General features: G+C 53.1%; 1 protein-coding gene across 3 annotated transcripts in view; it reads left to right on the forward strand.

Moving 5' to 3' along the window:
* SIPA1L2 (signal induced proliferation associated 1 like 2) overlaps positions 1 to 20,103 on the forward strand; it is a 192,258-nt gene that overhangs the window by 86,565 nt on the left and 85,590 nt on the right. For all 3 annotated transcript variants that reach the window (XM_036016119.1, XM_028531379.2, XM_036016121.1), the window contains one exon: positions 11,385 to 13,122. In XM_036016119.1, the coding sequence (XP_035872012.1) occupies positions 11,646 to 13,122 (1,477 nt within the window). In that variant the 5' untranslated portion in view covers positions 11,385 to 11,645. The remainder of the gene's footprint in view (positions 1 to 11,384; positions 13,123 to 20,103) is intronic.

Consider the following 20,103-nt stretch of genomic DNA (forward strand, 5'->3'; position numbering starts at 1 on the left):
CCTTGCACCTGCATGGCAGTTGGCATCTCTCCTGTGCGCCTCCTCACGGGCCCACAGCACCTGTCCCAGGGGAGCTGGGCAGCACTACCCCCGTCCTGCAGATGGGACGAGTCCCCGTGAGGAGGGCACGCATGTCCTCAGAGGTGGACATACACACATCTCTTCATTCTGCAGTGGCGTGCTGTCCAGCACACTGCTGCCCGCAGTGCCCAGGTCACCGGAGCTGCGAGGCACATGGCGGTGTGTGCTAGCGTAAAACGTGTCATTCTAGCGCAAGGAACTTGCAGTGCATGGGCATGCAGGCCCATGTTTTTGTGAACACGTGCTATAAAAAATGTACTTTTCCGGTTAACCAACAGCAGGCGTTGCTCCTCCACAGTGGCATCGCTTTCAGGTGGGGACCTGAGCCTCAGAGGCAGGAGAGGAGAAGCCAGTGGTGGTCTCAGCTCGTCCAGATGAGGGTAATAATGTGCCCTGTGTCATTTACATGTGCATTGGTTTCATGGAGCACTGTTTTCAAGGTTGTTTTAAATTTATTGAATGTAAAGTGTGTTTATGTGTGTGTGGACTTACACGTTCATCTGTAGGTGTATCATGCGGATTCTTCAGAAAAAATACAAAGAAGGAAGCACAGAGCTCGCAGAGGGAGGCCTACCTGTGGTGGGCGGCCTCTGTTTCAGTACGGGGGCATTTCTCTGCAGTACTTGTGTGTCTGCAGATCTTAGACAAACTTCTCTCTGTATTTGGCTTTCACATAATACTCGAATATTCATGCCCATTCTCCAAAGACACATTGTGTGAATATTCCCTTCTACAGTATCTACCAGACACCCCGCATTTACACCTGGTCCCCAGTTGTTAGGACTCGTTCAAGTCCTTCATCCCCGTGGTTCTGGGCTGAGTGTTTTCTACGTCTGTGCCCCCCCACCACTCTTACTTCTCTGGCAGAGTTTTCAGGTACACAAGTAGTGTGCCAGGCGACTTGTGCGGTTGTCCTTATCGGGGTTCACAGGGAGGCAGCCCCTGCGGCTCCCGGGGTCTCCATTCCACAGACCCTCCGCAGCACAGAGCGTGTGGGAGTGCGTGGGAGCACGGGCACGTGGGTCACTTTCATAACGCACTGGCCGCACTAGTCGGAACGCGGTCCTATCCCTTTAACCTCATTTCTTTGCTGCTCGGTATGCGTGTCTCGCCCAGCTAAGCTTTGGGGATTAGGAGGCTCTGCCATTCATCCTCCGTGCTCCCCCCACCCCCCGCCTCCAGTACAGGGTGGAAGGGGGCTGAATGCACTTATTTACCGGACCCACAAGAGCGTTCTTGTACCAGATAATAAACCTCATGAAGCTGCTCCACAAAACTCAGTCTTAAACACAAGGACAACGTGAAGATGGCTTTGAGTGTGTGTGATTAGCGAATGGAGTTTGTTAATGTATCTGCTGCTAAAATGACTATTTTTAAAAGCTCAAATGCTACACTGTTGTGTAGATTGGCAGGTCTTCTTTGATGCCCTTTGTGCTCGGCGGAAAGGAGGCATCTTCGGGTTTGATGGCTGTGGGCTTACTTGTTGGGTTTTCACAAAGAGTGCGTTGCAGGTAGTGGCTGTGGACTGCATTCAGTTCCGTCTTCAGCAGTGTTGCCCGATGCCGGTGTTCCGTGTCCCCTGTGGATTCGGCGCTCCACGGGATGAGTGAGAGGGACCACGCGGGCTCTTCCCTTTGTGGTGAGCAGCGGGAGGGATCCCCCAGAGTGTGTGTTTCATGCTCCGCCTTCCGGGTTGTTATTAAAAAATGCTCAGGTTCCAACCTTCCTTGTCACCACACCTTTATCTCAATAACAGAACAGGTTATCTTCTGTGATTTTGAAATGAAAATAACACAAGTACCGTCCCAGTCGCTTGGCACCGAAGAGAAATTCTTTTCTTCTTTTGCTGTGTTTGCCTAAGATGCAAACGCCTCGGCTTAAATTATTAATTGAAACGTCTGACTTCCTGCGGTGTCATCTGCAATTCCGGGGCCACACGGCTGAAAAAATGCAGCAACTAATAACCTCCTGAGGGAAAGGGGTGCAGGGCCATCCCTTTTTATCTCTCTCAGATTCAAAAGATGCCCTGGGAACACTCAGTACCCACAGCTGTTCTGCCTTCTGGAAAAAAAAATTCCATGATCAGAATATTCCATTTAACAAAATAGTTCTTTGTTTATCCCACTTTTGACATTCAAATGGATGGATGGATGGATACCGAAAGCAGCTTACTACCAGGAATTGTTTTCTGCTTTTTATTGACGTGGAAAGTTAAAAATGCCGGAATAATCTCATTATAATACAATGAAGTTCCTAAAATAATTTAAATAGAAGTTGCAGTTGGGAAGGGAGCAGCCGACTTCTGGTGGCTTTGGGCATTTCCTTCACCTTCCAAGAGCTTCTGTTGCCTCCTACAAAATCGGCTTAACTGTTGCCAGTCGGTTATTGTTCTGTGCTCCTATTCTTCTCTGTTTGTGAATCAGTTACAGTTACGACCTATTCTGTAAACATGGTTGTGCTCCTTAGAGACAGTTATTATGTAACTCATTTTAATTGCTCAATTTTTAAGTCAATTAGTTTATCGGTGACTGTTTACTCATATGTGAACAAATTTTGTAAACTCATAAATCAAAATTTTCGGCTAATCTTTTTAGAACTTTTTATGTAGGAAACAGGGAGAAAAACACTTTGCATCAAGGTCTCCCTGGATCATTCAAAATAGATACAATTGTTGCAATTTTATAGATAGGAGCTGAGGCTCAGAAAGAAGTAACTTTGCCACAGTCTCAGCTGGTCCGTGGCAGAGCCTGCGTCTGTGCCAGGTGCCTAGGTGAAAGCCAGACGGTGACGAGGAAACAGGCAGGTATCGGACAGTGTGGGGGTTTCTCTTCCACCATGTGGTCAGAGGAAAGGGGTGGGATGCTCTGGGGGCTCCAATTAAGATAACTTGGCACCAGTGCTAAGATTTGAGAAGAACCCAGTGTATGAGCTGAGCTATGTCTAGAAACACCTGTTAGCAAGGTAGGAAGGAGGAGGAGTCTTGAAGAGGGTCTGGTCCAAGGGGGCAGCTCGTACAAGCCCCATATATAAGAAAATGAAGGGCGGGGTGCACAGACCCCGTGTGTGGTGCTCCAGCAGCCACTTGGGCACCAAGTCGTGGGTGACCTGTGCCACCCTGAGGAAAACGGGGGAACACTGAGGGTTTTCTGATCATCTTGGGAAAAACAAGGCAGTGGTTCTGGCTGTGGTGGGGGCAGCTGAGATAGCCAGGTCTGTGTGGATTTGAGAACCTTCAGGAGGTCCAGTGGACAAGCCTGGGATTGGACCTGGAGTGTGAGGCTCAGGCGGGTTCAGGTTAGGTGCTGGGCTTGGGTGGCAGGGGATGGCCGTTCTCCTGAGCCGGGGAGGAGGATCGGGTGCAGAGGGGGTGGGCAGAGGGTGGAAGCAGTCCTCGCCTGGCAGCTCTGCGTAGGGAGACATCTCTGGGCTCGGGTAGACTGCAGAGCCAGCCATAGAGAGGCGGCCCGTGAAACGAGTAGAAATACACAAGGAAATGCAGGGAACTAAAGAGCAATGTAGCCTACAATAAGCCCTGAGGGTGATCAGCATTTACAGAAGACCGGAAGAGGAGCCAGCAAGGAAACCAGAGAGAATCAGCAATCACTGTGGCCCTGGCCGGGTAGCTCAGTTAGTCGGAGCATCACCCTGATACGCCAGGGTTGCGGGTTTGATCCCCAGTCAGGGCGAGTACGAGAATCAACCAGTGCTTGTACAGAGAAATGGAGCAACGAGTGGGTATTTCTCTCTCCCTTCCTCTCTCTCTCTCAAAGCAATAAAAAAAAATTTAGAGAAGGGTCTTGTTCCAGGCCCATGTCACAATAATGTGTCGACTCAGTGCCCTGGGTCCCTTTGGTTTGCCGCCATTTCCGTTTCCATGGCTGGATGGACGCCCGTCAGTCACGAGTAGCCACTAAGTGCCCTGTGCGGCCGCGGGGGCTTCAGCACGACCGGTGCCTGGGACGCACCAGGACCTGCTCTCACCCCGCTCACGCCGAGCAGACCTCTCACGGGGGCCTTCTGTTCGCCTCGGATTGTAGCTCACTGTGGAGTGGGGTCGTAATGTGGGTTCCAGTGGGGTCTGCCTCCTGCGGCACTTCCTGCTAGCGCTCCTGCTCTGCTCGGGTGAGAAAACCTTCACCTGCACTCGGGGGACCTGGGAAACTCTTCCCAACAGCAACGTGGAATACTTTAAGAAACTGTCTAACACCAATGTGAGTATTCCACCAAGAAGAGATTTTGTGTTCCTTCAGAAATGATAGGTTACCCTACATTATAAAACCCCCAAGAGGAGAATTTTTGCTGTTTTTCATATTCTCATGACCCAAAATACTTATCTTTCGTACCATCCCAGTGTTTAATTCAAGACAAATGCCTGAGAACTCATTTTCATGTCTGAATCTACCGAGAGCTTAGAACTCGGCAATATGATTATTATTGAACATCTATATGCATTCGTGGCCGCTGTCACTAATAATAGCCAGTTGATCAACCTGTCGCAGAGCTAGCAGTCTGCTGTGATATGAATGGGGGTTAATGGATCATTTTACAGTTACGTGGTCATAACATCGCTTAACACCAGGCTGCACGTGCGGGAACACGGCAACTGTCTGTGAAGGGTGCCGGGGATCAGACGCCGAGTGTGCGAGCCCTCAGCGCTGCCACCCCTTCCTGGCCGGGAGACCGCACCCATGGGTGGCTCGCTACCCTTTCTACCCCCCACCCCCACCCCACCCAGTCCTACACGTGGGCATCGGAGCTGACGGGATGCGAGGATGAAAAGTAAGCGTTTTTACGGTAGTTATACTTTATTATAAATCTGCCATATAATTGTAACCATTTTTTTTTCCTTGAATGGGGCTCCTAATTGGTGCCTTTTGTGGTTTTCAATCCATTTGCTACAGCTGCAGTTCTGATCACTGGCTCAATTATAACTATAATATTGGTCTTAAAGGCTCGCTAATGTCTCATGGAAAACTTTGAAAACATTCTATTTAAAGACAATTATGCTTAAGTATCACATTTTCTCCATTTCTGTGCTGGCCTTTAAAAATTATTACCAGGACCATTAACATGAGAACAGATTATTCTTCCAAGCTAAAATTCTGTGATTTTTATGTGACTTCCCGGTTGGTTGCCGTGTGCTCTGGCCAGCCCTCATTCAAGGGTGCCCCACGCTACCTGTGAGGTCACAGGTTCACCTGCCATTTTTTTTAAAGGTGTCCAGAGAGTGCTGGTGACAATTTTCAATTTTGACTGGGGAGCAAGAGCCGTAGAATGTGACGAAATGTAGGAGAAATTAGAAAGTACGAACTTGAAGGAAGAAAACTGTAGAAGCCCACTGGAGATCGGTTTTAATGAGCAATCATTCTCAGATGAAGAACTGGGCATCTCCTCCATCCGGCAAATGGCCGGTGTCCACGTTTGGGGAATTGCTTGGAGCAGGGGTGGGGGCGGTGTTTGTGCTCCTGGGTGGGCGTCACTGCACATTGGTCTCTTCTCTTGCTTTTTATTTTTAGAAAGTCTTCCCAGCGAAGGGAAGTTTTTGTCTTTTTTATTGAGTGTAAGTGACATACAACGTTACGTTGGTTTCGGGTGTGCAGCACGGTGATTCCCTGTGTGTGTGTGTGTCCTGTGGAGCGGTCCCAGTGCGTCTGTCTGATTAGCCTCTAGCACCGCACGCAGCCACGCTCTTCTTGTGGCGAGAACTTCGAAGGTCTCCCCAGCAACTCTCAGATACTGTGACCCGCAGTCACCCTGCTGCATGTCGCACGCCCAGAGCTGCTTACTGCGTAACGGGAAGGTGATACCGTTCAACCGCCTTTGCTCATTTCTCGCCCCCCGCCCCCACCAACCTCTGACAATCTCCAGCCTGTTCTTCCTGCATATGAATTCATTTTTTTTTTTAAAAAAAGATTCTTCCTATCAGTGAGCTTGCACCATATTTGAGTTTCCCTCTCTGACACACAGCGTATCACTCAGCATAATGTGGTCTGTTCGCTCTCTTTATACTCAAGTCCTCAGGAAGGAATGAAATGACTCTCCCGTTTTCTTTGATGTTTAGTGTTTTAAGCCGCAGCGAGTTAGCAGCGAGAGTTAATTTAGCTGTGAAGTTATTAGGCAACTAGAATGTAGCTGGTGGGAGCGAGTGGCAAGGGCGGTGCCTACCTGCACAGGTGGGAGTCTGTTCTGTTATGTTTTCTTAACATCTCGTAAGACAGCGTTTTTGCTGTTTGAGGGAAATTGCCATGGCATTTTTTTTTTTTTTTTGAGAAGATTGCATTTGCCAGCCTGAAACTGTCATAGCCAGTGTGTTGAACACCTGGGAAGATGATGATGAGAGGACACCGGACCGAGAGAGGAAGAGCTGGGCTGACCGGGGCCGGCTGTCACAGAGGCGACGTTTGGGGCTCCCGTGGCTGCATCTCCAGCTGTGACCTCAGGGGCGCCCCTCTGCCAGGCTCTCTGCTGGCGTGGTTTCCACTTGCCGTCCCGTTGGGGCGGTGCCGTTCCTGGGCTCGTGTCCACAGCTCCAGGGAGCCGGCTGGTGCCCCTAAAGAAGAACAGGGTTCTGCAGACAGTCTGCTGCTCTGCTCGACTCCGGGGGCACAGAGACCGAAGGCAGCGGGACTGGCCATTGGGGCCCCCTTACTGCTCTCATCAGGATGGGGAACCAGCCTGACGCCGCCTCCAGGTTCCGGATTCTCCCAGGTTCAGCTCTCACTTCCAGTGTTCACCCTCCGTGGTGGACCTTTCTGCCTTTCCCCCTCGTCAGAGCCCGTGCCGTTCCTTGTTTACACCTGTGTTTTAAAGACGCCAGTTTTGATTCTTCTCCCTGTACTGTGATATTTTTAAATTGCATATGTTAATATTCTGACTTATTTTACTTAAAACAAATGTTATGGTTGTTTTGAGGTGTTTTGTTTTTATCGCAGTATTGAAAGCATAAGTATTTTAGTAATATTTCTAAGTGGAAGGTGCTACCCACAGCAGTTGTAGTAATGTTAGTGTGCAGTAATATTAGGGGCACTTTTAAAAGGAAGGTGCCCATGCACCCCTGCAGTGCTGTCATTCTCGATGTCCCTTTGGGGAGCGCTGACAGCTGGGGCACACTGATGGGGTGAGGCGGGGTGAGGCTGCACAAAGCAGTCTGCTGGGCTTCTGCTGAGGTGGCTTTGAATGCTCTGAATTGTTGGCAGCGTGCGTGTAGCAGGTTAAAGGATGTACAGGTGCGGCGTTAGGGCAGGTGTCCCGCCCGGGAGGCGCTGCTTTGGGTCCTGGATTCAGGTGCTGGAACTGTAATTCTCCACTCACTCACTCACTCAGGGACCTGGCAGTCCATGCAGCACCACACAGAGGGGCTGTGCTCATTGGACCCACAGTCTCCAGTCTTCAGTTGAATACGAAGGCGGTCTCTGAGCATTACTGGTCTGCGCCGCTCAGAAATCCAGCCTCGAACTGAATAAACCCAGAAAAGGTCATGAGCAGGCTCAAGCAACTGAAAAGCTCCGTGGGTGCACTGGTTCCAGGCCCAGTGGGGTCAAGAGCTCAGGATTTCCTTCCCACTCCTGGCTCTGTGTCCTAGCCATTGTCCCCGACCTGGGTTACATCCACAGGGCGAGCCCCCACAGCTCAGCACTTATGTTCTGTCGCTTGAGCACTTCAAGGGTCATAGCCCCAGCATCGGGGTCACCCTTCCTGGAGGGCTGTCATTGGCCTGACTGGCTCCCAGGCTCACCCCGGACCAACTGTGGCCAGAGGAGGCCACACACTCATTGGTCAGACCTGAGTCACATGTTAGGGGTGGTGTTAGTGCCGCACAAAGGAAACAGTTTTAGCAGTGTGGTTCCCCTCAGGATTCAGAAGGAAGGGAACTGGATCCCAGACGGGGGACAATCAGTGGCCATCACTAGAGCTACCGTTCTAATCACACAGAAAAAATTAAAAATCATGCAGAATTCTCTGAAGGTTTCCTTGGGAGATTTGGTATGCTCTGCGTTTGCTATGGTATTTGCACTTCTTGGCAAGCCTAAAAACAAAATTCAGCATACATTCATCTATTTTTAATGACTTCTCTTATTTGTTTTTAAAAAATCCTTCTTAGACAATATATGGCGTTTTCTATTTCTGTAAGAGATCTATGGAATGAAGGCTTTGTATTTTTATATTGTCTGTTTGAACAGTGATAAAGTTGGCAATGTCAAGGAAGGTAGAAGCTCAGAGGGTAGCTGTTCAAGCAGGAGTATGAGCCCAGTGACCCTGGTAACACCATGGTTGGTTTTTCCAGAATTAACTGCTCAGTGTGCGTGTCGTCCTTGCCAATCCCAGCTCTACGTTTCTGTGCTTCATCCATCTACTGGCAGTGGCTTAACCCCAGCGCTTCCTGTGGGAAATCGAGAACGGGCTAGTGTCGTGGGGACATGCTGGGTGGCTCAGCGCTGGCAGCGGAGGGCTGGGTCGGGGTGGCCAGAGTCTTGACTGTGCCTGTGCCTGGGCACCCGCCTGCTTTGCCTGGCCTGTTCTGTGCGACTGGCGGCGCTTGCAGTGGGCTCCGAGGCGCGGGAAAGGCAGGAAGGGGTCTGGGTCCTAAATGGCTTACATAGTAATTGGTCTCTCAGGTAGGAGGACAAAGGGCTTTCAAAGTCTTGGTTAAGGGAGCTCTCTGCCTTTCGTGTGTGTGTGTGTCAGTTTTTAGTTAGGTACTGACCACACGTTGTAGTCTTTGCAGTGGTAATGTGTTTGTTTAAAATTTTCGTCCTTGGCTCAGTTTGGGGATTTGTGTTTTGCAGAAAATCGTTAGTTTCTCTGTGTTTTCACATGCGTTGCCCTGGAGTGGCTTGTGGTGTAATTCCGTCAGACTTACATGGGCGGCCCTCGAACAGCTGGGGTGTGCATGCATGGCCCCCTATGTGCAGGCTTTGCCCGGTGCATGCTGCAAGCGGTTTTGGTCTGTGGAGGAGAGTCCATGCACGTGGGGGCCGGCCCTGTGCGTTTCGTGTCGGGGACTCGCGAGTTACGGGCTCGGGTGTCTCTTGGGGCGGGAACCAACTTAAGTTTTGGCGGAGTTAGAAGTTACAGGTGGATTTTCAGCTCTTCGTGTTGTTCAAGGAATTATTTTTAAATTATTTTTAGTTAAAATATTTTAATCTCTCCTGAATAAGCGGTCATGCCTCCTTTTTCACATTTAAACTTGCATATTCTTTCTTTATTCTTATTCTTTATTACTCTTATTCTTTCTTTTCCTTTTTTAGGCTTGGAAAGGGATATATACATTTTTAAACGCTTTCTGAAGAAAACTTCCTTTCGGATTTGTCTGCCCTGACTTTCCTCCTCCACCGGTTCCTCCCCATTCCATTCCTTCCAGCTCTCAGCTTCATTCCTTCCTTCTCTCCTGGTTTCTTGTGGTGCAATTTGTTGTTCCTTTCAAATTTCTTCAAGTACTTAGTTCCTGCTTGTATTTCTAGAAACTACACAGTTCGGTAGTTTGGAACTGGGTGTTGGGCAGGGCATGCATGGATCTTCCGTCTGTAACAGGATACTTACAAATTAATAGTATGCGACTGGAAATGCATATCATGTTACTGCCCCTTGAGAATGCACATAGCTCTCTGCTAACCTGCAGGGTCATCCTTAAGCGTCCAGATGTTCCGGGTGTTCTGTTAGCAGCACCTGCCAGCAGCACTCACGGATCACGTGGGAGTCCGGTGCAGTAAGTCAAACGCCGTTTCAGCAGAGAGACGCTAGGTGAGGAGTTGTATTCACATCTCGGTCGTCACTTTCTCACTTTCTGGGAAGGGATCTGATAGTGACCCGAACTGCGTGGGTCAGACATCGCTGTGATGCAGACACATCTGCGGCCCTTCCCAGCCCCGCCGCTCTGGGTGCAGTAGGGGCCACCTAGTCATCCCTCCCCTCTCTGAGAGTCAGCGGCAGACTCCGGTTGTTCTGTGCCCGGGAACTTCTGACCCCGTCCCCGCCCTGTTCGCCACGCCCCAAACTGTCATCCCGTTCCCTCAGTCACCATGCTGCCCTGGGAACAGCACGTTGTCGTCGTCATGCCCGGCCTGGTGTATTTCCAGTGGGGGAGCAAGCTGCCGCCAGGAGAAACCCCCTGCTCGTCTAGGACACCACCTCATGTTCCTCTCAAAGCCTTTGCCGGTCCCCTGGAAGGAGTTCTCACACCGTTCAGCTGGTTGGAATTTTAACATTTTCTAACTGACTTGCAGTTATTTTTCATGCTTTGGTGAAAACTCAGGGAGACCAGCGGTATCACACCCTCATCATTGTTTTCAGAAGGAGTAGAGTTGTTCTTTCATTCTTATGCCAACAAGTAAGATTCCCAGGCTCCCATGAGTTGGGGAAATATATAATGGAAAATATTTTTGTCTCATTAAATATGAATACATTGAAAGAATTATTTGTAGTTAAATAGAAGAGTTGACGAGGCCAGGTTTCTGCCACCCTCAGAGGCAGATTGTGGTGTCTAAACTCTGCCATTATTGGACCCTGCGCATTTGTCGAGGTGGGAGGGGCACAGTGAGCTGCAGTTGTCCTTGTTCAGACACCAAGTTCGCAAGCACCCTGCTCACTGTGTGGGGACCGCTGTGAGTTTACTGCAGGCGAGCATTCCGGAAACTCGGCTGTTAACGCCTGGTATCAACCATTTTGCTGATGGACATTCTGAGTTTAACTATTTAAAAAGAAAATACGGTAATACTGAAGCAATTGCACACCCATTGCATGACTATTGAACTAGTTCAAATGTTGCTTGGCTGCCTCGCTTAAGCCAGGCCACATTAGTAGATAGCGTGACATCGAGATGGAAGGCACATAGTTCCTGGCTCAGTGGAGCGTGGAGTCAGTAAGGGAGGAGACTGCTGGGGAAACCAGAAATTTAGAGTAGGTGTGGACTCGGAGCCGTGGGACACGGGAAGGCATGGACACGGGGCTGTGGGACACAAGAAGGCGTGGACGCGGGGCTGTGGGGCATGGGAAGCACGCTGCTCAAAGGCGGACTGGGGGTAGCAGGCGTGCGTGCTGGGCAGGGCTCTGGGGGGCCACCTGGCCTGTGTGTTGGGAACTCCCCCGGCCGAGCAGAGCAGTGAGGAGAGTGTTCCTGCAGGAGGGGCGGGGGGAGCAGAGGGAGCAGCAGGGCAGACACCCAGAACTTCACGACGTCGGGGGAACCAGAAGTGGCAGGAGGAGGGGAGGAGGACAGATCAGAAACCATACACAGAATGCGCTGAACTGGAGCTGTTAAAATTATTAATGGCTATTTTCTGTTTTGTTTTGTTTTTTAAATTCAGGTGAAGGAAGCATTCACGGCCAGATGTCTTAAGGAATCCTTCTGCAAAGGACGGAGGTGGACAAATCGTTACAACTGAGACGCAAGTTGGTTTTGGGCGGGCCACACTCGGAGGATGCTGTTTGCTTTTGGTTAACGAGAGAAAATACAACTCTAGAAGAAGCCTTTTTATCCTCACTTAAGGTTGTGTTGTGAATAACAATGTAACTGGATTCTCACCCGTCTTCCTGCGGAGAGCGGGCTCCTGATCACCCGGGTGGACATGAGCGACCCGAGGCAGTCGCAGGAGGACAAGCACAAGCTCGGCAGGCCCTCCTCCAAGTTCAAGGACCCTCCCAGAATCATGCAGTCGGACGATTATTTTGCTCGAAAATTCAAAGCCATTAATGGCGGCATGGGACCCGCCACTTCTTTAAATGCCTCCAGTTCCAATGAGGGTGGCGGCCCGGCTAATGGCACCCCAGCCGTGCCCAAGATGGGCGTGAGAGCCAGGGTGTCCGAGTGGCCGCCTAAGAAGGACTGCTCCAAGGAGCTGGCCTGCAAGGGGCTGTGGGAAAGCCGGTCCCAGACCAGCTACGACAGCGTGGCGTCCCTGATGCACAACGGGCAGAACGGCCAGAGCGACGGTCAGCTGGAGGAGCAGCTCGATCTGGACTTCATGGAGGCGAAGTACACGCTGGGAGACCTCTTCGTCCACTCGCCGCAGAGGGGGCTTCACCCCATACGGCAGAGGAGCAACAGCGACGTCACCATCAGCGACATTGACGCCGAGGACGCCCTAGACCAGCACGCCGTGAACCCCAACACCGGGGCCGCCCTGCACCGCGAGTACGGGAGCACGTCCTCCATCGACCGGCAGGGCCTGTCCGGCGAGAACTTCTTTGCGATGCTCAGAGGCTACCGAGTAGACGGCTACGACCCCAAGGTGATGGCCCCCTTCGGGTTCCCGGAGTTCTTCTCCTGCGACCCCGCCGTCTCGCCCAGCCTGCACGCAGCGGCGCAGATCTCTCGGGGAGAGTTCGTGCGCATCTCAGGACTGGATTACGTGGACGGCGCCCTCCTCGTGGGCAGGGACCGGGACAAGCCTTTCAAGCGGAGGTTGAAGTCGGAGTCGGTGGAAACGTCCCTCTTCCGCAAGCTGCGGACCGTGAAAAGCGAACACGAGGCTTTCAGGTTCACGTCCGACCTGGAAGACGGCCGCCTGGAGCGGGGCGTGCGCCCTTGGAATTGCCAGCGGTGTTTCGCACACTACGACGTCCAGAGCATCTTGTTCAACATCAACGAAGCCATGGCGACGCGGGCCAACGTGGGGAAAAGGAAAAACATGACCACGGGGGCCTCCGCCGCGTCCCAGACTCAGATGCCCGCGGGCCCGGCGGGCCCCTGCGAGTCCCCGCTGGGGAGCAAGGAGGACCTCAACTCCAAAGAGAACCTGGACGCCGACGAGGGCGACGGGAAGAGTAACGACCTGGTCCTGAGCTGCCCTTACTTCAGAAACGAGATAGGCGGGGAAGGGGACAGGAGGATCGCGCTGTGCAGGGCCAGCTCATCGTCCTTCGGCGCCGGGGAGAGCTGCTCCTTCGAGTCCTCCCTCAGCTCCCACTGCACGAACGCGGGCGTGTCGGTCTTGGAGGTGCCCAGAGAGAACCAGCCCATCCACAGGGAGAAGGTGAAGCGCTACATCATCGAGCACATCGACCTGGGGGCCTACTACTACCGCAAGTTCTTCTACGGGAAAGGTGAGGGGCCCTGCCTGCGTGCCCGCGTGCCCTCGAGAATTCTTCCAGGCCAGTTGTCAGGGCTGCTTGGTGACGCAGCACCTTCCTCGTCATGTCCAAGGCCAACGTCCTAGGGGCTGGTTCTCTGCGGTGGCCCCTCTGTCACTGGAGATTAAGTCCTTCTTTAGAAACCCCCAGTGCCAGCTCCCTGCCTCTGCTGATCTTTCCTTCCTTCCTTCCTTCCCTCCCTCCATTCCTTCCTTCCTTATTTCCCTGGTTTCTGAGTGTCACCCAGTGTCAGCTACTGTGGGTTTATGCTGGTGAACTTGATCCCTCTCTAGTTCCTCTTAATAATCCCTTATACTGTTTACAGTGGGTAAGTCTGTGGGGTTTTCCCCCTAGTCTTCCTGTACTTCTCCCTACACCATTGGGCCATCTTTTCAATTGTATATTGAAGCTTGTGTATTCAATTGTATATACGTCTTCACAGCTCCCCCTGCTTTGTTGCGTGTGTCAGAGTGTTGAATAAATCTTTGCTGAAAGGATGTATAGTTAGCTTGATAGACATAGTTCGTTGTCTTTCAGTTCTATTACACGTGTGCTTGAAGAGTAAGATACAAGTAAGTCTTTGGTGTGATCCGAGAATTTTTTTAATCACTTGTAAAATAAGTTAGGTGTAGTTTTATTTATATTTTTAGGCTTGAAGGATGCATTTCTCAGAAGTCATGTAGTTATAGCCTCACAATGCAGCTTATGTCTTTTAAATGAGTGTCCTCGGTGACCCCGGGGTCATGGGAACACACTGTATTTGATGGACCTGTGGAAACTGAGCTGCTGCCCCTGCCCTCATGTCCATGCCACTGCAAGACCACAGCACTCAGGGCCACTTCCGTTGCCTTTGTGGGGGCGCATCTTGCTTCTTTTGCCCTTTCCTCATAGGACAGCATGCTTTTCACTGCTGTGTTTTTGTGGTATCAGCCCCCCACCCTGCCCCAGTCAGCCACGGAGCACCTGAGGTGACCGATGTGACCCCCACCTGTCCAGGGCATCTCCTCCTCCTGTGCCTTTACCGGGAAGTTCCCTGGCATGAGTGTGGATACTCGCAAGCTGCCTGCACTTCAAGTGTATTTAGTGCTGGTTTCCACCTTCCCACGGCCGGTATGCAGTCTGTGACTCCAGTGGTGTCTTTTTGGGGGGTGAGTTGGGGTGTCACTCGGACCTCAGGAGGCCACACCATCCACCTGTCCCTGGAGCCCTGTTCATGCCTCTCCCCGTGGACTATAGGCTTAAAAGCATTTGTTTTCCAGGTAAATGCAATGATTAAATTAATAGTTTTCGCTCTATTTTGCATCAACCCAGATTTAACCCATAGTCATAATAAGGCGAAATCCCATAATCCAGCAGGATGACTGTGATGCTGGATGGGTGATGTAGCTACATGAACTGGCACTTGCATCGCGGTTTAGTTGTTCTTCTCTTCTCATACGGATGACAGAATGGCACGGAAGCAGTTTTGTCAACAGGTCTGGTTCCCCAGTTGTGCGTCCCCTGCGCCCCACCTCCACCCAGGCTTCGGGTGCATCAGTGTGGCCATATGTGTTCTGGATCCGGCCGGTGCGCTCACAGAAACCGGGCCCTTCCTTCAGCCTGGGCTGCACGGTAACCCGTGGCCCGTGGGACCGTGTTCCCCCAGGGGCCGAGTGTCATGTCATAAAACACTGCTCCCGCGTGGTCTCTGGGGAGAAGTCAGTCGTTTTTGGAAAGGGAGATCATGGTGAGAAATAGGCCTCCTGGTTAAGGATTGTTTTGTTTTTGTTTTAATTGACGTGGCCACGGCTGTCAATGCTAGTAGTAAAACCGCCTCTTAGGGTCATGGTGCCCCGAAATCTCAGGCAGGGAGCCCTGCCAGCTGGCCGAGCTTGGTAGTTTGTGATTCACCCTTTCAATCTCAGAAGGTAACATGTACATGCCCGTGTACGTGTGCTGCTTCTTCACACAGATGCTCAGTGCCAGCATCTCACTCCGCTCTCTCGAGTATCTTCCTGGGTTGCGTGTGCACGCGGGTGCCCATGGGAGATGGAAAGTGGGGTACGTGCCGCACCCAGGCTCACACCGTCTGATCCTCGGCGTCCTTAGGGCCTGTCCCGTGAGATGACCTCCGGTTGGTTGTGAGATTCTATTAGTTCTCTCCCTGGTGGTTTTAAAGAATTGTCTGTGAGCGGTTTGTTTATTCCCCGTTTTCTGATTTGCTGCTTAGAGTTTTCCAGGGCACAGAGACCACGTGATCAGGTGCATGTGATTGGAATGTGAAACAGCAGAGAGCTCTGAAGAGGAGCCCGAGAGCAGACCTGCTGTGGGCGAGCTGCGCTGGGATGCAGACCTGTGACCCTGCAGGGCGCTGGCTCGCTCTGCGGGCCCGTGCGTGGCTCAGGCAGCTGAACTGTAGGCTTTTCGCAAGGCCTGCACAGTGCGGGGTGGGGTGAGGCAGCGACCCCTGAGGTTGCTTTGTCATCCCGGTTCTCCGACTCCCTTCCATGCCGGGGGAGGTGCTGTGGTGCCAGCTGATGGGATCGGGCAGGACGGAGTGGCCGGCAGGAGGCGAGGCCGCCGAGCCCCAGCCCTGCCCCTCTGCTCTCTCCTGCAGCTTGAGCTGTGCCCACTGTCTCCTGTGTTTAGCTCTTCCCTGTGAGCCTGTGTGACAGCAAAATGAAACCAGCTCCACTGATTGTGGCATCTGCCCCTATGCCCACTGGTGTCTCTGCAGAGCCCTGCGGACTGACGGCAGAGGCGGCCACCCAGATCCCCGAGGTCAGGCGGCCGGGGCTGGTGGTGTGGGAGGGAGAGGAGGCGGCACCCACTTGACTGCAAACACAGCACACGGTGCAGGAGCATCGTTGGCTTCAGAGCAGAGGCCCTGGGCAGACTGGCGCGGGTGGGGCATTTGTGCAGGTAGCTTTTTCCTTCCCTGTTTCTCTTTTCCCTTTACTCTGTCTGTCTTTCTCTTTGGAAGGAGGCATTCAGGGAATCTTCTGAAACTTCCAGAATGCCTTGTGCTTTGTGTGAGGCTCCATTTTCAAGAGCGTCCAATGGCTTCCACTCACTGGGAATGTGTGAAGTGCAGAGCTGTGGTAACGTGGTTCCCCCTTTACAGGGTAGTTAGCATGAAGCGGCTGTTCTTCCTGGCGAGGTGTGTTCCAGTGACACACACAGTCATTGAGGGGCTTTTTACCAACTTCTGATGGGTGTACAGGGGCGTGGCTCGCCACGGAAACCGCGTGGTAGGGTCACTTGCCCAGGCTGGCTCACCGGTAGCCCTCAGTGAAGTGGCCCCCTGGTAGAGGGTGGGGAGCTGTGTGAGCACCATGGGAGCGCGGTGCTGCTCCCTCCAGCTGGCCGTGACCCTGAGGGAAGTGGCCTGCCTCTCTGCCCCACTGCTATTTCCCTGGCGGAGCTACAAGTGGACCCGCACGTCCTTCTCCTCTGAGCTTTCCGTCTGGGAGCCAGGCGTGCACAGGGCCCGCCTCAGACAGGCGTTCTGGTGTGTGAGTATGTTTGCACACCCTGTAGTGTCTGCTGTCACGCAGCAGGCCATGCCTTTCCGACCTCCTCAGCACTCAGAGCCACCGAGAGCGGTTGGCCAACAATGGGCCATGCCCAGTATGGCAGAGCCAGAACTACACGGGGCAGCTCAGCGATGCGTGGGTCCCGGAGTGGGGACAAAGTCTTATGCTTTTTAGGGAATAGTGGACCTACAGTAACTCACGCAGGAGCTCAACACCGCTCTGTGCCTCAGGTCCGGCCCTGCCGACAGGAAGAGCTCTGGGAGGCGAAGTGAACGACTCTGGGTTCAGAGAGGTCAAGCCAGAGGGAAGGATTGAGGCGGGCCTTGTGGGTGGCTCGGGTGAGGTGAGCAGTGCTCACCCACCTGGGCCTTCGGGAGCGTGGCTTCCCGAGAGCCGCCCTGCGGGGACGGGAGCATGCCTCTCTCTGCACCGGGCAGACGTACTAAGATCGACAAGCTACACCTTTTTTGTTTACAAGTTTTAAATGGCATGCAACTATTATATGATCATTATAGGAAACGAGGGTAAAGAAGCCCCCCCCCAAAAAAGAAAGAAAGTCCCCCTGACCCCTGAGCTAACCAGCACAAGCAGCTCCATCTCCAACCTCGTAGGCTCTTGCTGGTGCAGACAGACGTACGTCAGCGGAACCGTGTGCCACTCCCGCTGTGGAGCATGCCTGTCCATGTGATCATCCCCCACATCCTGTGGGTCGCCGTGTCGGTGTGTTGAGAGCCAGCGATGACCGATGGTCACGACGTGCTCGGGGACGCGCCAGGCACTCGCCACCCATGACCCGGGCAGCACAGGGAGGAACCTGCCCCCTTGATAGAAGTGTGGTGCCGGAGGGACACGTGTTTCTCACCCCCTCGGATGCAGGATACCTGAAAAACTGCTCTTGTCCAATAGATGAGCGAGTGTTCGTTTTAATGTGAATCTTTGCTTGGAAAGTAAGTTATAAAAGTATTTTAATTTCAAAGAAAATGTGAGAATTATGAAAATGGAAGTCACAGCCTCCCCCCTCCTGCTAGAATGCAGGCCGTGCTGAGGGCTGCGCTCCCAAAGGCTGGGGTCTGGAAGGACAGGCGGCAGCCGCAGAGGGCAGTCTGGCCGGCACTGCCCTGGCCCGGTGAGCAAGGCCAGCGCCAGCAGTTGCCGGGCACGTGGGCAGTTTGTCCTCTTGGTGTGAGGGAAATGGTGTTTTTGTGGTCTTCCTGTGCGAACCCATGAGCCCGGACTGATCAGGGCAGAACCTCGGACAAACGCCAGCTGAGGGGCATTCTGCAAAGTCCCCGACCTGCCCTCCGCAGAGCTCTCCAGGCTGTCGAAGCAACGGGGCTGAGACCCTGGCGCCCCGCGGAAGTGCCTGAGGAGCCGTGAGGCCCGCTTGTCCTGTGCTGTCCGGTGGGGTCCCCCAAGTAGAGCGGACGTTGGGGGAAGACTAAGGAATCCGAAGACCGTGTGGACTGCAGTCAGTCGACCGTGCTCGGTCAGCACTGGTGTGTCCACTGAACAGACGTGCCGGAGTGACGCAGGATAGTGACAGCCAGGAGACCGGGTGAGGGTGTGGAGGGACTTGGCTGTTTCTGCAATAAACACTTTAAAAATAGTTTAAGAAAATTTTAACGTTAAAATTGTCATGATGTGTTTACAGTGACAGTCTTTAAGAAGAAAAATGAATGTATGCGCGGTTTTTAAAAGCAGAGAGTAGCAGCGCTACAGTGTTGCTTCTCACGGAGCCGTCAGTGGACCCCCGGGAGCAGCACCTGCCGAGTTCGTGTTCGGGAGTGAGACTGACGCAGTGTCGGCGTCACTCGGCCCTCCCGTGCTCATCCCGAGTGGTGCTCTCGCACCTTTCCTAAGGAGCAGGGGGATGGCTAAGCTTTGGCATTTACTTTGTCTTCTTCTCTTTCGTGAAAATGCACAAATCCCCTTGGAATTCCCCCCGAAACCTGTAGGCTAAGGCGGGGGCCGGGAGGCGCTGCTTGGGGTGCCCTTGGTTCTCTGGCTCCCCAGGGTCCGCAACCCCTCTGAGGAAGGCCGTGATGCCCGACTCATTTTTCCTTGGGACTTTCTGTCAGCAGCCCCAAGAACAGAAGTGGGAATCCTGCAGATCCCTTTGCGGAGGAGGCGGACTGGTCTTGCACGGCAGACTGGGGAGCGCACTTGAAAAGACAGTCTCGCTCCCCAGCCCCCTGCCCACTGCTGGCTGCCGGCCACTTTGGGGGCCTGTGTGTCTGGTTCTTCCACGCTCCCGTGATTTCCTTCTTCTCCTCAGCTTCCTACTAACAGAATGTGCCAGCGAGAACTTTCATTCCTCCTTCCCATCCTGCTTTCACAGGATTTCTGGGATGCAGGCGGGTTGGAATTCTAACTGATACTTCAGGGGAAGATGCAAACTTTCCAGAAAAGAATCTCTAGCTGTTGCAGGGTGTTGCTGGGTCTCACACGGAAGCCACAGCCACGCCACAATGTGGGTGCAAGACCGGCCTTTCCATGGTGCTCTTCTGTCCCCGGTGGGCGGGCAGGGGCCTCTTCCTGTGTCTGTGCTCTGCCCGCCGGCATCTGGCATCTCCAGTACCTCTGGAGAGGGAGCCTCTCTGTGGGAGCCACAGCGCCTCCAGCACTTCTTTCCTCCTTTCCAGAGCCCCTTTCTTGTAGAAGTCTTCGAGTTTAGTTTTTTTGAAGTACTGTCTTACCCAGTTCCCTGTAAACCTGCCCTTCCGCCAGTGGTAATCTCCGTTATTAGCATTTTAACTAAAGAGGAATATTTGTGCACACATCCGCCGGGTGGACAAACACAAAGAAAGGGGTCTTCCGGATTCTGTGCAGCAGCCCACTCGCCTTCCTTGACACCAGCTGGCCACGCTGTGGCTGGGGACCTCCCTGCTGCCCGCGGGAAGGGGCGTCCACCGCCTGCATGGTTGTCTGGGCCCGTGCCTGGCTGGCAAGGCGGCCTCACTTTAGGTGACGCACAGAGGGCCCTGGCGTCGGCCTCCTCAGTTCACTCCCAGCTCAGTCAGGGCCAAGTCCCCGGATGTCTCCGCGCCCCCATCAGTCCTCTACACACGGAATCGCGACAGGGACACCTCCTGTGAGGAGCTCGGGACAGCAGTGCCCATCACAGGGCCTGCGGCCTCCGGGCCCCCATGCGGTTCTTATGTAAACCTGTAAGACTTCACTCTCTAGAGACACTCTTGTCCACTCTGCTGGTCCAGCATCCAAAGGGGCGCACTTTGTTCTGATGGTTAAAAGATGAAAGAGACAGAAGCAGAGGGAACCATGTGGCAGGGGGGCCTGGGGAGAGGCGTCTGGGGAAGGGCGCCCCGTGATGGACACGCTCGCTTCGGCTTCACCAGTGGGACAGCTGGGGCCCGCTGCCAAGTGTGCCTGCTGGCGGCGCTTTCCGTTTCGTGCCTGGTGGCTTCTTTTTTCTTTTTTT

The sequence above is a fragment of the Phyllostomus discolor genome, chromosome 15 (genome assembly GCF_004126475.2).
Source record: "Phyllostomus discolor isolate MPI-MPIP mPhyDis1 chromosome 15, mPhyDis1.pri.v3, whole genome shotgun sequence".
Taxonomy (NCBI): domain Eukaryota; kingdom Metazoa; phylum Chordata; class Mammalia; order Chiroptera; family Phyllostomidae; genus Phyllostomus; species Phyllostomus discolor.